This window comes from Thermobia domestica, chromosome 1 (assembly GCF_964235325.1).
Source record: "Thermobia domestica chromosome 1, izTheDome1.hap1.1, whole genome shotgun sequence".
Lineage (NCBI taxonomy): Eukaryota > Metazoa > Arthropoda > Insecta > Zygentoma > Lepismatidae > Thermobia > Thermobia domestica.
Window position 1 is genome coordinate 142,962,727 of NC_137454.1, and position 14,273 is coordinate 142,976,999.

The following is a 14,273-nucleotide window of genomic DNA, read 5'->3' on the forward strand; positions in this document are numbered from 1 at the left end:
AATCTTTACGGTAAACTTCGCATTAAAATATTGGGACAGCAAACGCCGTGCATCTAGGCCATCCAAATGACACCTTCTTATCTTAGTGCCTAGTGCCTGTTAAAGAGACCACCTCTCTTTCTTCCCCTCGTATCTCCAATACTAAAATCAGCGGTACGGTGGCTCATTGATATAGCACTTAACTCTGGTGTGTGAGGTTCCTGGTTCGATCTCCGGCCAAGTATGTTTGTGGTGGACAACATCGTATTCGTGGGTTCTCTCGAGGTACTCCCGTTTCCTTCCACTTTCTCATTCCACCAATTCTTCCATTGTCATTAACTTGCTTTAGTCAACGTCTCTCTTAGTCTAACAGGCATAATCGTGGGATGTTAAACTCAATTCCATTCAATTTTTTAAACTAGGTCTACTAAAATCAGTGAAAAAATGAGCACAATTTTAATTTCAAAATATACATGTATTAGTATGGATAAAATGAAAAAAAAAATAAAATCGAGATGGAACAAGATTCATAAATTGATGGAGGAAGAAATTTAAACACACATATTGAAAAACTAAAACGATGGATGGCTGTTAGACAGAGGTACAAAATTGAGAGAGAGAGAGAGAGAGAGAGAGAGAGAGAGAGAGAGAGAGAGAGAGAGAGAGAGAGAAAGGGAGAGAGAAAGGGAGAGAAGAAGAAGAAAATGGGAGTACAGAACAGCATATGGAATTTAAACGTAGTAAAAAGAAGAACTTAACATTATAAAATCCCATTTCCAGAAATCCAACAGCAATATAAAAGTAACGTTTGGATATTTTTTCCCCACTGCTATTCGAATACATAGAGCATACTTGAAAAATTCATTTAGTCACTTTCAAAATGAAGACCAAACTTGGCGGTCACATTAAATACTCAATTTCCAGTAGAATTCTATCCTAGATATGTCTTAGAACTCTAATGTCAAAAGTGTTACGCACATGCTTTGTTTGCGCATATTCTGGTTGCAAATTCACATGGTGTGAATTGAACGTACTGATCCGAAATTCATTATAATAAACCCAGTAGGTAGATAGGTCATACCTTCCATTCGATACTACTAATACAAACTGAACAAAAAACATAAAATAAAGTAAAATAAATAAATAAAATAAATAAATGTGCTATTTTTCTGCTAAATTTCTATCAGAAAGAGCCAATATTAGAAGGCCAACTTTTATTATAATGAAAAGTTACAAATCTTCAAAAGCAAAATTAGATGTTGTTTTTATAGACGTAGCAAATTTTCATGTTTCACATTTCAACCGTCAAGAAAACACACTGAATTATACGATGTTGCGACAAATATAGGATGGAAACGTATTTTGTGTCTTGGTCGTGTGACTGCGATTCAAGTGATTGAGGAGCTTAAGGAGCACGTCCTACAGCTTGTGTCGACAATCGTAATCCGTTGTGAACTAAATGACATGGACATACGGGTTCAAGTTTCACGGACGAAATCGCTAAAAAGAGTTCTATCGCTTTAGCACAACGCCAATGGTGCAGCGAACATGCAACATAGACTGCTGATGGCTGAAACGAGTGATATGTTCGAATGAGTCATCATTCGCCTTATTTGAAACAGGTTGTATTTATGCTTAGCGAATACATACACTCCGCAGTGTCTCTGCCGTACTGTGCAACACGCCTACGGCTCTGTGGTGCTGTGTGCCGTAATATCCTAGTTTTCAGTGAGTTGTCACTGTTAGCGATTATGTCATCATTTTATGAAACCACGTGCATCGTCTAGTCCAGATGTTCTTTGTGGACAATGATGCCCAGATGGTAATACGCCCATTCACAAAGCTAGTGTTGTAAAAAAACGGTTTTTTTTCTGTGAAGTTTTTTTTCAATAAAAAACATCGTTCTTTTTCATGTTTTTTTCAAATGTCTGTTTTTTTTCTGGCAACTATTATTTATTGATTTATGTTGCAGATTATTGAAATAATCAACAGAACTTGAGTCAGAGCCCTCGTAACTTAAAAATCGGTTGTTTCTTTGTACCTATACGAGCAAAATTGTGTGATTATTCCTTCCGGACCCAGGTCATTTTTGGCGTTTTCCTACATTTTCAGTTAGTGACTTATTGCTCAAAAACCATTCATTCGATTGATATAGTTAAGGCCTTGTTTTTAAGAAAATGGATGTGGCTATTTTTGGTGTAAGTTACATTGCAGTCTTGCCAACGGGTGGGAAATTATTGAGGGAAATGTAGGAGTGAAAATTTACAAAAAAATCCCTAACCGAATTTCATTTTTTTTTTGTATCTAGCACCACTGCTGCTATATGGGTTCAAGTCACTTAAAAAAATTCTTTGGTGTGTTGACAAGGTCTAGTGAAATCCTGAAGTTGCTGGCTTCAATTCAAAGAGGGAAAGAAAAAATTCTCTGTCATCATACACATGAAATTTTGACACTTTTTACGCCTCAGAAGCAAAAATCAACAGATATCCCGTTGCTACAGCTTCTCTAATTATCCTATTGAAACTTTTTATGGTGCGTTCTGTTGGCCAAAGAGGAAGCTTTCAGGTAGTGGTACATTTGATTCAATGTAGCCAGCAAGAGGGTAATAATAAAGGGAAAAGGGGAAAATTTCCGAATTTCTCACCTAAAATCGGGAATTAATTGTTTTGGCTAGAAACACTGCTATCAGACAGACAAAAACTATCTGAGAATAAACCTTGGTACTCCAAAAACATATCCTACAAGTATCATGGCGATATCTAACAAAGTAAGCATGAAATTTAAAAAAAAAATCTCTTTCTATCTCAGAAATTCGCCATTTTCTTACCATTTCCAGAAAATGGTTTATTATAAACCTCAACTGTACTTCTTCTAATTATTCTAGTGAAACTTTTTATGGTGCGCTGTGTAGGTTAAGTACGAAGCTTTTAGACACTGGTACGTTTGTTCGAGTGTAGCCAACAAGAGGGAAATAATAGAAACAAAAAAGGGATTTTTTTTCAAAATTTGCCCCCAAAGTCTGGAATTAAAATTTTCTGTAGCTTGTAACACTGCTATCAGACACACATAAATTATCTTAAAATAAGCTTTGGTATCCCTGTAATATATCCTACAAGTATTGTGACGATATATAATAAAGTAAGCATGTCAATAAAAAATCTCATTCTACCTATAAAAATCAGTTATCGTTCCAATTAGAGAACAAGGTCTAGTGTAAACCTCAACTGTACTTCCCCTAATTATCCTACTAAAATTTCTATAGTGCGTTGTGTAGGGCAAAGACAAGACTTCCAGATACTGGTACGTTTGTTTCGATGTAGCCAACAAGAGGGAAATAATAGAGACAAAACAGATAATTTTCCCAAAGTTTCCCTCTAAAATCTGGAATTAAAATTTTCTGTATCTGGCAACACTGCTACCAGACAGACGCAAACTATCTTAAATTAAACATTGGTACACCGCTAATATATCCTACAAGTATTAGGGCGATATTTAAGGAACAAAGCTTCTAATTACCAAAAATATATTATGGTAAACATAAAAGGGAAAAACTAGAAAAATCAACGGTTAGAACCTAAATACGAATTTTTCGTGCGCCCCCTAATTACCCATTGTAAAGATCTGTACTTGCATTTGTTAAGTAAGGACAAATGTTCGATTGGCGTAAGTTGACTTGCACTCGGACGTATAGGTACGGATTTATAAACAAAATCTCGAATTTTTCCCAAATTTAGGTAAGTTTTAATTTCCCTAATTGGCAACACTACGCGCAGGCCCGTCCAATTGATGTCAACAGTTAGGTATCCATCCGAGGTATCTATCCGGCAAGAATTAAAGAGGTCTTTCTACAACGAAGGAAGCTACAGGGGAAAAAAGAAGTAAAGGAAATTTGAAATTAGAAAATTCTCGAATTTTTGACTGGCGTGAAATTTGAGAAGGAAATTCGACACTAGAAGAAAAATAAATTAATATAATAAACTATGGTCCAACCATATTTGGCAAGAATAATATCCCGATATCTTAAATAGTGTCCACACAGGAGCGGATTAAAAACATGACACACCCGTGTGCCACTTTGGCCACCTGGTGTACATTTGATTACATTACTAAACCGTGTTGTTGTAGTTATAATCTCGACTAATAATAATATCTTTGTTGTAAACAATAAATTTATAAGGAAAATTTTCTCTCCTTTTACATCTTAGTTCTAACACTGTTGGTGAGAAATGCAGGGTGTTTCAAAAGGAATATCGGGGTTTTAAGTCTTCGTAGTACTTATTACATTTTACGTACAATTATAAGCAATGCATCTAGTAAAAGAGCACCTCAAACAGTCTTTGCTACAAGTGTTCGATGTGAGATTCATTCGTCACACGGTACACATCTAGTCGATAGGCGAGAAAGGCCCATAAACTTTCCGCCATATGGCACAAAACACATTCAATTTAGGGGAGTCTCGTTTCAACTGTACCATCTCCTGAGGATTTGCTGACGGCCAGATGCAAACATTATGAGTGTTCACATTAGCTCCTAGGTGAAATATCGATTTATCACTGAAGATGACACGATCCAGAAAATCTTTATTGTTATGCAGCAATATTTCACTTGCGAAATTGGCACGTAAACCGTAGTCTGTAGGCTTTAGACCTGTAGCAACTACAAACGATAAGGACGTAGTTGCAAGCGTCTTCTTAATATTCTTCACACCGACGGTTGCACTGTACAGATTCAACCTTTATTAAAACACAAAAAACTTTCTGCTCTCTAGTCTCCATCTTTGCTACTTGCTCCTTCTAACGGCAGACAGAAGAAACAATGTATGTACATGCGTGCGTACAAAACTGTTTGAGTTGCTCTTTCATTTGATATAATATTTATAATTGTAAGTTAATTGTAATAGATACTACAAAGTTTCAAAACCCTAATATTATTTTGAAACGCCCTGCATTACTTCAAATTGTGTCATCATACATTCATGTCTTGTATATACATATACAAGAAGTGCCATTATTATCAACTACCAACTTTCATCATCATACACACGGTCGGCCCTAGGCAATTTGTGCTTGGCACAATTTGCCGCCTCCCCCTTTCTCCAGAAAAGAAATCTTAAAAGTCATCATCTTGAGTATGCTACTTCAGCATGAACAATGAAGGGGAGGGTAAGTGCAGTTGCACTCAGAAAGGCTTAAATACTTACTAAAAATGCAATCCCGTTTTGTCTATTTTTTTCTTTTAAATATAAATCTATTATGTTAGTGAAAGATAAAGCAAACACACCTGAAGAGGAAAGATGGTAATCCTTTTTATAGAATTCAATATCGAGCTTCAATCTGAATGTATCAGTTTGCAATTTCAGTGCAACTAGCTCTTTTATCTTTATTTCTTGATTTTTCTTCTACATCTGTTAACATTTTTTAAAAAGCTTGTTTCTATCTTCAATGATAAGGAAGTTGCTTCTGACAAAAACAAGACTAGTTGTCATATCAAAACTGTGATAACTTACTAAGTGGAACAGATATTCGCTACTATTCGAGAATTGGATTCTTGCATTTGAAAACAATCAAGCCATTGTGCTCGGATTGATTCGACTATTTGCTTTAACATTGTCCATGTGACCTTAAACTAATGCAACCTAAACAAACGAAGGTAGTATTCAAATAGGTCAACTTAGTAAGTGTAACTATCATCATCATGAACTCTGTTTCCAACAAGAAATATTTAATTTAAATAATATACTTATAACTAGAGACCGGATGTTAGGCAAAATGTTTTTTAATGTTCTTTAATGCTAAAGATATGATCAAAAATAACATTTTAAATTTTATATCGGGAATTATAGTTTCGATTTAAGCCAACTTCATTTTGCTTATTTTGCCTATTTCGGCCCTCACTGCCTAAATAATTGCTTTAGTGCCTAATGTTGCGTGTTCTATGCATTTTCTTTGAAATAAGACTTAATTGGGAAATACATATAATTTATATACTGTAAATAACACAAGCACATGGTACATTACAATCTCTCTCTCTCTCTCTCTAGCTTCGTTTTTTACATATAGAATGAAAGAAGACATTAACAAACAGGTATGTTGCTATATTCTTTGAACACTATTTATGACGAATCTATTTTTAAATTGTATTGAGTATTTATCTTCATTATTTCGAGTTACATTTTAGTGCCTATTTTACTGCTTTTTTTTTAGAATTTTAAGTGCCTATTTGCCTGCCCATTTTCCAAGTTTTTAATCCCTAAACATCCGGTTTCTACTTATAACAGATTTTGCCGGACCCTCCAAACTTGCCGCTCTATGCAAATGCATGTGTTACAGATATGGTAGAGCCGGCTTTGCATATCATATATATCTAGTCGACAAATTATTTATATATGATATTTAGAAAAATACTATTAGGCAAATTAGTGTTAGTTTTTACCTTTACACAAGTTATTTGAATTTTATACTGTTTGTGACATTATTTTCGTACATATTAAAGGCCTGCTTTCACTAAAAAACAACATTTCATTTCTACTTTTATTTCTTAGTTGATATTGATGAAAACTGCTGAAACCCGAATTGTTAATAGGTATGGTATTCATGTAAATTGTAAAATATTTGTAGCGTATCAGTGTCTAGCGTTTAATTTATGTTGCATTTTACGGTGATTACACCTACAAAAAAATATTTCATATTTAAATAGACGTAAGATGCATTACAAATGACTATTTGAAAAAAAAAACGAAATTTAGAAAAAAAACGAGGGGCAATGTTTTTTTTTTCTAAAAAAAAACGTACATTTCTGAAAAAAAAACGAACGGTTTTTTTTCTATTTACAACACTACACAAAGCTGAAGCTGTTGCAGCTTGGTTTGAGAAACATAGGGTTGAAGTCAGTGTGCGAATTAGATAATCTATGTTGGGGGGATAAAATAGAAAGGACATAGTCTGAAGGTTCAAATTTCAAAATGAGACAATAAATGCCTTACCCCCCATATATATATATATATATATATATATATATATATATATATATATATATATATATATATGTGTGTGTGTGTGTGTGTGTGTGTGTGATATCTGTAATAAATAAGAGATTTATTAATTTAATAAATCTACCGACAATAACTATGCACATATATATTGTCTGACATACACACACCTCACTAAACCTTTCTGAACGTGTTTTAATGTTGTACTCACTCTTGTCCCCGTAGCTCTCTAAGGTTTATTTAGTTAATAATTTGGCTCGAGCGATAGCCAGATCACAAGCATATGTTAATTTTTCCACTCATATTGAAAGCTTCCACTTTGCATTAATACATACAGGTTGCGAAAAGAAACCTACTTCAGTCTTGTGAAAACCACTAAAATTATCAGTTAAACCGGACTTTTTTTTAAGAAAATCTAGATATTAGCCTATCAAATAAGAAATGGGTTGTTGCTGGTCCCGATTTCTCACATCAAGGTCAAATCGAAGGACAAATATTTAAAATATCTCAATTCAAATTTCGAGCTTGTGCTTCTACTTCCCGTTAAAGCTGTGCTCATCACGACTTTTTTTTTCTCCAAATATCGATTCCGTGATGGGCACGGAAAGCCAACACTTAAAAATTACTTTACTGTTAGGTTGAAGATGAGTTGATTCACTATGGGCTACGTTATTCATATAAAGTAAAACATTACACTGAAGTTTTTCAGACAACATTAATTGCGTGGACAGCAAACTGTACAGCGAAAAGATGGAAAAATGAAGGGTTAACTTTAACCCTTTCAGACCTGATTTTTTGTTTACTCTCCGGTGTTATTGTTATTTTGAATTATTATTATTTATGACTTAACAAATGAAATACAATGGTCAATTCGTTTGCGGATGTCATATTTAGAGAATTATGGACGAAACATTTTGCGTGCATTAGGGTTGAAATACGTATGTAAAATAAAAATGGGATTAATCGAACACATCATTGTGATCTATATAGTTTAGAAACTCAAAATACATCACTAAAACAAAAGGAGAATTTATTGCAAATAGCTTGTTTCGCCAAGAATAAAACAGCCTACGTGGGTGAGCTTTGTCCATTGTCATAGCTCCTGCAAGTAGTCTACAAAAAATGTGCATTGCTTCCTGACAACAGATTAAAACACCACAGAAATAGTGGAAAGTGATTTAGAAAAGTTCAAAGAATTCTGACATAAAAACCCAGCCATTTAGAATCCTCCAGAGTAATTATATTAAGCTTAAAACTTAATGAACACAAATGTAACCACCAGGTCTGAAAGGGTTTTAAAAAACCCGCTCCAGTTGAAATGCTTATACAGACACGGACAATGACACGGAGAACCAGTCGTATTAACAAATGCTGAAACAAATCTTGAATTATTCGCTTATTCACCTAAAAAATCACCTTCATTAACATGTCTGCTCACTAGGAGCGTATCCCCCAGCGTGTACGTTAACATATGCTTACGAGAGAATACCTATATCTCAGATTTTGAGTACAGTGTCAAAAGTTCATTTCCGTAAACTGTAAAAGCAGTGATTACTATGCTAATTATCACAAATTAAATGCAACTTCTGAGATGCATACTCACAACCTACTAGGGAATGAAGACCATGTGCTAACAAAGAGTACACTGGAAAATGAAATAACATGTTATAACAAAAATTAAAATAAGATGATAATCGATACAAATATAGAGGATGAATATGACATATCCGAACTTCGCCAAGTATGGTAGAAGAAGCTATTTGTTTACTTCTTCTTGGCCAACCGCTAAGAACATTATATATATATATATATATATATATATATATATATATATATATATATATATGGCTTTGTTATACGCAATTAGTACATTCAAATTCACAAACGATGACGAACTGAAGGGTACGAAGGTACAGTTGCAAGTAACAACCGTAGTCATAATAATATAGTTCTACTAAACAACGTTAAAAATAGTGGGTAATTAGGTGGTAAGTAGAAATGACCAAAACTGAACAGTTTACATCGATCATTTCGAAATACAGCTAGAAGATTAAATTTACAAGAAACAACAAAAATCAGTGAAATTTGGAGTTATACTAAGCATAGTTTGAGGGGGAAAGCGAGCATCCCCGGTGGGGATACTTCAGCTGACTTCTTTGGGGGGGAACAAAATGTGATTGAGGGGGAAAATCCCCCTCATCCCCCCCGGTAATTCGTACCCTGGTTGAAGTTGAACATCTGCTCTGGTGTGCCGAATTCCCGGCCCTAAACATAATTAAATATCTGTAATCCGTTTTGGAGTCATGAATCCGATGCAGATTTCCACTTTCATCACCTTCATGGAGCTGGGTGACACACTTCTCGCGGAATGATATAATATTCAACTTGCTACCAGCTACCATTCACGATCTCTATGACTCGATTCCATGTCGCATCAAAGTTGTTCTGAAGACGAAAGAAGGTCCAATGCCATATTAATATGATAAAGTGCATTTCTTCTAGAGGTTTACATTCTTCTGATAACCATTTGTATGCCACAAAGTCTCCTTGCTGGTCTAGTGGCTAGGGTGCACGCCTCTGGCACACGCAGTCTAGGGTTCGGTTCCCAATGGGAAAGCATTGAACTAAGGCCGCATTACGATGGTTCCAGTTTTACCTTAAACTATAGATCGACGTCTTAGTGCTGAAAAGAAACACTGGATTTTCAGAAACAAACAACAAAATGTTTCATAATTATTGATTTCTATTAACCATCCGTTTCTTTTCCTAAAGGACAAAACCAGAAAAATAAACGCATTGAATAGCTATCGCGATTTTTTTTAAAAAGAAAAGTTCGTTTGATTTAGTACTGTCATTGTAAAAAATATGTACATACTCATAAAGAGAAATAATCTGAAGTCGTAGCGCTTTTTTTTTTTTAAAAAAAAGTTTATTTACCGTTGCTATCATATTTTATTTCTCAAATAAGACATAAGCAAATTCCAGAAATTATAGGTATTGGAAGATATAGATCCTAACACCACAAACGAAGTATAAATGATTGGTAAACGTGTGTTTTATCAAATGCATTGTAGAAACCTATTAATACCAAAGGCTGAAATATTGTCTCCTGAGTCCTATTTATTGGACCGCAGTTTCAACGGAGAAAATCCAACTGAGATCTCGCAATTACATGGTTTAACAACAACCGATAAGCCTCGCCGAACATAAGTTGTGTTAAACCGTGATGAGACATTTCGTGTTTCCACAATCACCGTGTTGAAGCTCATCGACTGGGCAATTTCTCTTGATTTACTGCAATGGCACCAACAACAGCGTCAGGATATACCAGAGCACATTCTCCAATAGTCAGTACTGATAGATAAAAGGTATTTAAAAATAGATAACCTTATAATATCTATATTACAACATAACTCAATATTTAAACTCTTATATCCCGGACACACATACACGCAACACACATGACTATATATCTTGTTCGTTATTCGTTTAAGTGGTTAAAATACGGTTCCGTTAAGTTGATTTATATATATAATAAAACAATACACCAGTTTGGACCTTTTTAGCTGGCTATACTATTTTTCAGAGGATGCGTCTTTTATTCTTCCACTATATATAAATCACCAAGAATATATGTACTGATAATAATAACTGTCTGCTTTGAACGTTAGTGTACAACATTTAAGTGGTGATAAAGTTATAAAACGATATCTTCACTTTCTAAAAAAAAAAATACATTTCCTTGTACGTTGCTTATCTAGTTATCTTCTGTATCATTTATTTACAGTTTTTTGTTTCACCACTGTATCACTCATTATTCTGCAAGTCGAGCGTAGGAAAATTTACTAAACAGGATAGATTCTTTTTATCTTTGCATTCTTTCTGAAATATATTAAATCTTAATTCAGTGTTAAGCCTTCACACTAAAGGAGATGGATATTTAACGCAGCTGAATGATTATATGAAAGAATTGGTGTGATAGAAAGTGAGAGGGAACGGCAGAAATCACAAACACGATACTCACTCCACTACAAACTCATTTGGTCTGGGAGCGAACCACGAACCTTGCTGAGAAAAAGTTCTAAATCTTTAAATATACACGCACAAATTTAATATTCATAAATGTTATCATAGACGTGTAACAAATACCAAAAGATTAAAAATTAAAGGTACAGTATGTCGTTGAGTGAAACAGCTGCCAATTCTACAATATTGGTACTGTTTATTATTATTATTATTATTATTATTATTATTATTATTATTATTATTATTATTATTATTATTATTATTATTATTTTATTATTATTATTATTATTAATAATAATAATAATAATAACTGAGATGAGCCAAATACCAATGGATATATCTTATTAAGCTATATAAAATTATATAGGTGAGTGTACTTTCTCATGCATAGTTTTTATCTCTCAAAATTTATGCTTTTCAATTACGCTACCTGCTCAAGTACAGGTGTGGCGCAGGGAAACGGGAAATTTTGAATCTAAAGTTAGCAACAATGTATGGTCGGCATTTGTTTGGGACATCGTTTAAGACAACATTGAAAACTTTGCCATTTAGTAATAATGAAGCATTGAAGGCAATGATGCCAACCAGTGGGAAAAACTCCCATTAATTATTTGTATTTGATAAAGGGAATTTTCGTCGAAATTGCAACATATATTTTTTCTATGGGATTTTTCACTATATATTTAAATCACACCAACAAAATTCTCTACAAGCGAGTAGACATAATGAGTCTTCAACAAGCATGTCAGTGTTGTCAACTTTTAGTCTCAAGTCTTTACTTTGTTATCGGCAGCGTCCATGCTAGTGAAGAGTGACTTAATCATGTGTCGTTCTTAAAAATCAAGAACCAAGAAGCAAAATTTATATTTGAAGAAAGAAAAAAAAAAGCAATGAGGGAACGAAAGAAAGAAGAAAACAAATCAATGAACGAATAAAATAAAATAAAATAAAATATCAAACGACAAACAAGGAATTTGCAAACGTTCTGCAAGAAATATATGGAGAACAAAGCTACTGTATCATTCAGCTCAGTATAAGATGATTGTACATACAAACGTGTGATGGAGTCACTCCATTTTTGTCAAAATAAAAATATGATTGTTCTCAATTAAGGAAAATAGTTATTCATTAACTATTTTATAGACGTAGAAGATCGAAATTTATTGATAATACATCCTGAAATTAGAAAAAGTAGCACATGTCATGTATACATTTCAACTGTATATTTTATTATTATTTGGGAAATTCAGATATAAAATGGATTTTTTTTTTTCGAACTGCATTGAAGCAGTTCGGAGTGTGTGTGTTCTCTGTAAATGTATTTGATAAGAACGGTGACGTTCTATGGCCTCCGAGATCCCCTGAACTCAGTGTGTGTGATTTTTTTTTTTTTTTGTGTCCAATCAATGGGGACATCTCGAAAGCAAAGAGTACAGTACACGTCCTGCAAACATCGTTGAACTGAAACTGATGGTTAAAGAAGACTCACTGACGTCCTTCAAGACGTAATACACTGAACATTGCAGCGATTACTATCATAATATGTATGCTGAAATGTGGCACATCTTTCCAATATCGTTATTAATGCGATAGCTAATGTCGTTATTAATGACATACTCTCTACACGAATCTGAATTATTAATGTGCATTTCACATGAATTAGTGAATTAAAATTTCCCTGGTTTCCTGCGCCACCTTGTAAAACTGATACCAATATATAAACTAATCAATCTCTTTATTACACGTATAACGGTAGCACCTTGGCATAATGCAATATGGTTAATGGGATATAGCCCCAAATTATGATTAAAATCCGTAACTTTTTAGATTTTTTATTTAACTTTAAGTATTATCGAAAAATAATACAAAGATCAATCGATAGATCACATCGAACTAGATAAAATGTCATGCTTCAGGGAAAATTCTTATGTGTTGTTGACTAGAAAAAATGAAAATAAAATAATTTTTTTTTTATGATGTTCAAAAGTAAGTCGTTCATTGCTACTCTTACACAGTTGATAGTTTGTATTCTGCTGGAACACATTATTTATGTACGTTGTATGTAAAATATACATAGTTAAACAACATAGTGTATTTCTTATTGCTCGATTTCTTTTAAGAATGACATAGATACTTCTAATAGTGACTTATATACTTCTTGTAGGCAAGTGTTAAAAGTAGTAGAGGAAAGTAGAACAATACTGATGATACCGATAATGAAAACGAGGAAAAGAGACTGGTTAGAACGTGTTTGAGAAGAAATTGACACCACAGAAACAAAGAACATAGTTAATGGAAGTTTCTCGAAAGAATATACCAACTTTCGGAAAGTGACCTATCGAAATGGCATAATACGAGGGTCATTTCATAAATAACTATGGCAACACTGCGGACTGGGTGATGAAATCGAGGTAAACATTTCATCAGTTGAAACTGAGACCGTGAGGCAGCAGGATATCGGTTTGTGCGCTCTCTAGTGAATACATGTGGCTCTGACAAATATTGGAAATGGAGGCGACAGGTATCTCGGGTAACGTGTCTATTTAAGATCAGGGATCGTACGTAAAGACTAAAACAACAACCCCATAGAAATTCACAGTACCTTACATGAAGTTTGTGTTGAGACAACAGTGGACCGTAGTACAGTTTCTCGTTGGGTTACTCGTTTCCGCAGCGATCATGTGAGCGTAAAGGATGATGCAATACTAGGAACTCCGAAACCATCAACCGATAAAAGAAGCGTTCAACTTGTGATAGATGCACCTGAAAAAGTTCCCCGTGTGATATGGGAGAAACTTTCTGACATCACAGGTATTCCATCTGCGTCAATATACCAAATTCTGACAAATGATTTATAGAAGAGAAACACTTCTGTCCGATGGGTCCCTCACTTTTTGACTGCTGAACAGAAGCAGACACGCCTGGACAATGAAACGGTTGTGAAACAAAGATTCAGCGTTGAAGGCGAGGGCTTTCTGCGTGGCATTATTGTTATTGATGAAACGTGGATCAGGGTCTTTGAGCTGGAATTGAAATCAGAATCCAACGAGTGGAAAGCTCCATCTTCTCGAAGACCAGAAAACTGTCGCCAATCTCAATCAAAGGTTAAGCAAGTGGAAGAAGTTCCACAGCAGCGTAATATTGTTAATTCCCGCTGAAACTGCGTAGAAAAATGCATAAACCTCGACCGTAGTTACTCAAGACATGACCAGCGATTCTTCACGTCAACGCTCGCCCGTACAACGCTAGTGCTGTGCGTCAAAAGCTTCGCAAATACGAT

At 34.4% G+C, this 14,273-nt stretch overlaps 1 protein-coding gene across 1 annotated transcript in view; it reads left to right on the top strand.

Moving 5' to 3' along the window:
- LOC145665785 (uncharacterized) overlaps positions 1 to 13,851 on the top strand; it is a 42,834-nt gene extending 28,983 nt beyond the window's left edge. The window contains exon 2 of the mRNA XM_081732925.1: positions 13,625 to 13,851. Within this exon, the coding sequence (XP_081589051.1) occupies positions 13,625 to 13,851 (227 nt within the window). The remainder of the gene's footprint in view (positions 1 to 13,624) is intronic.
- The last annotated feature ends 422 nt before the right edge of the window (positions 13,852 to 14,273 follow it).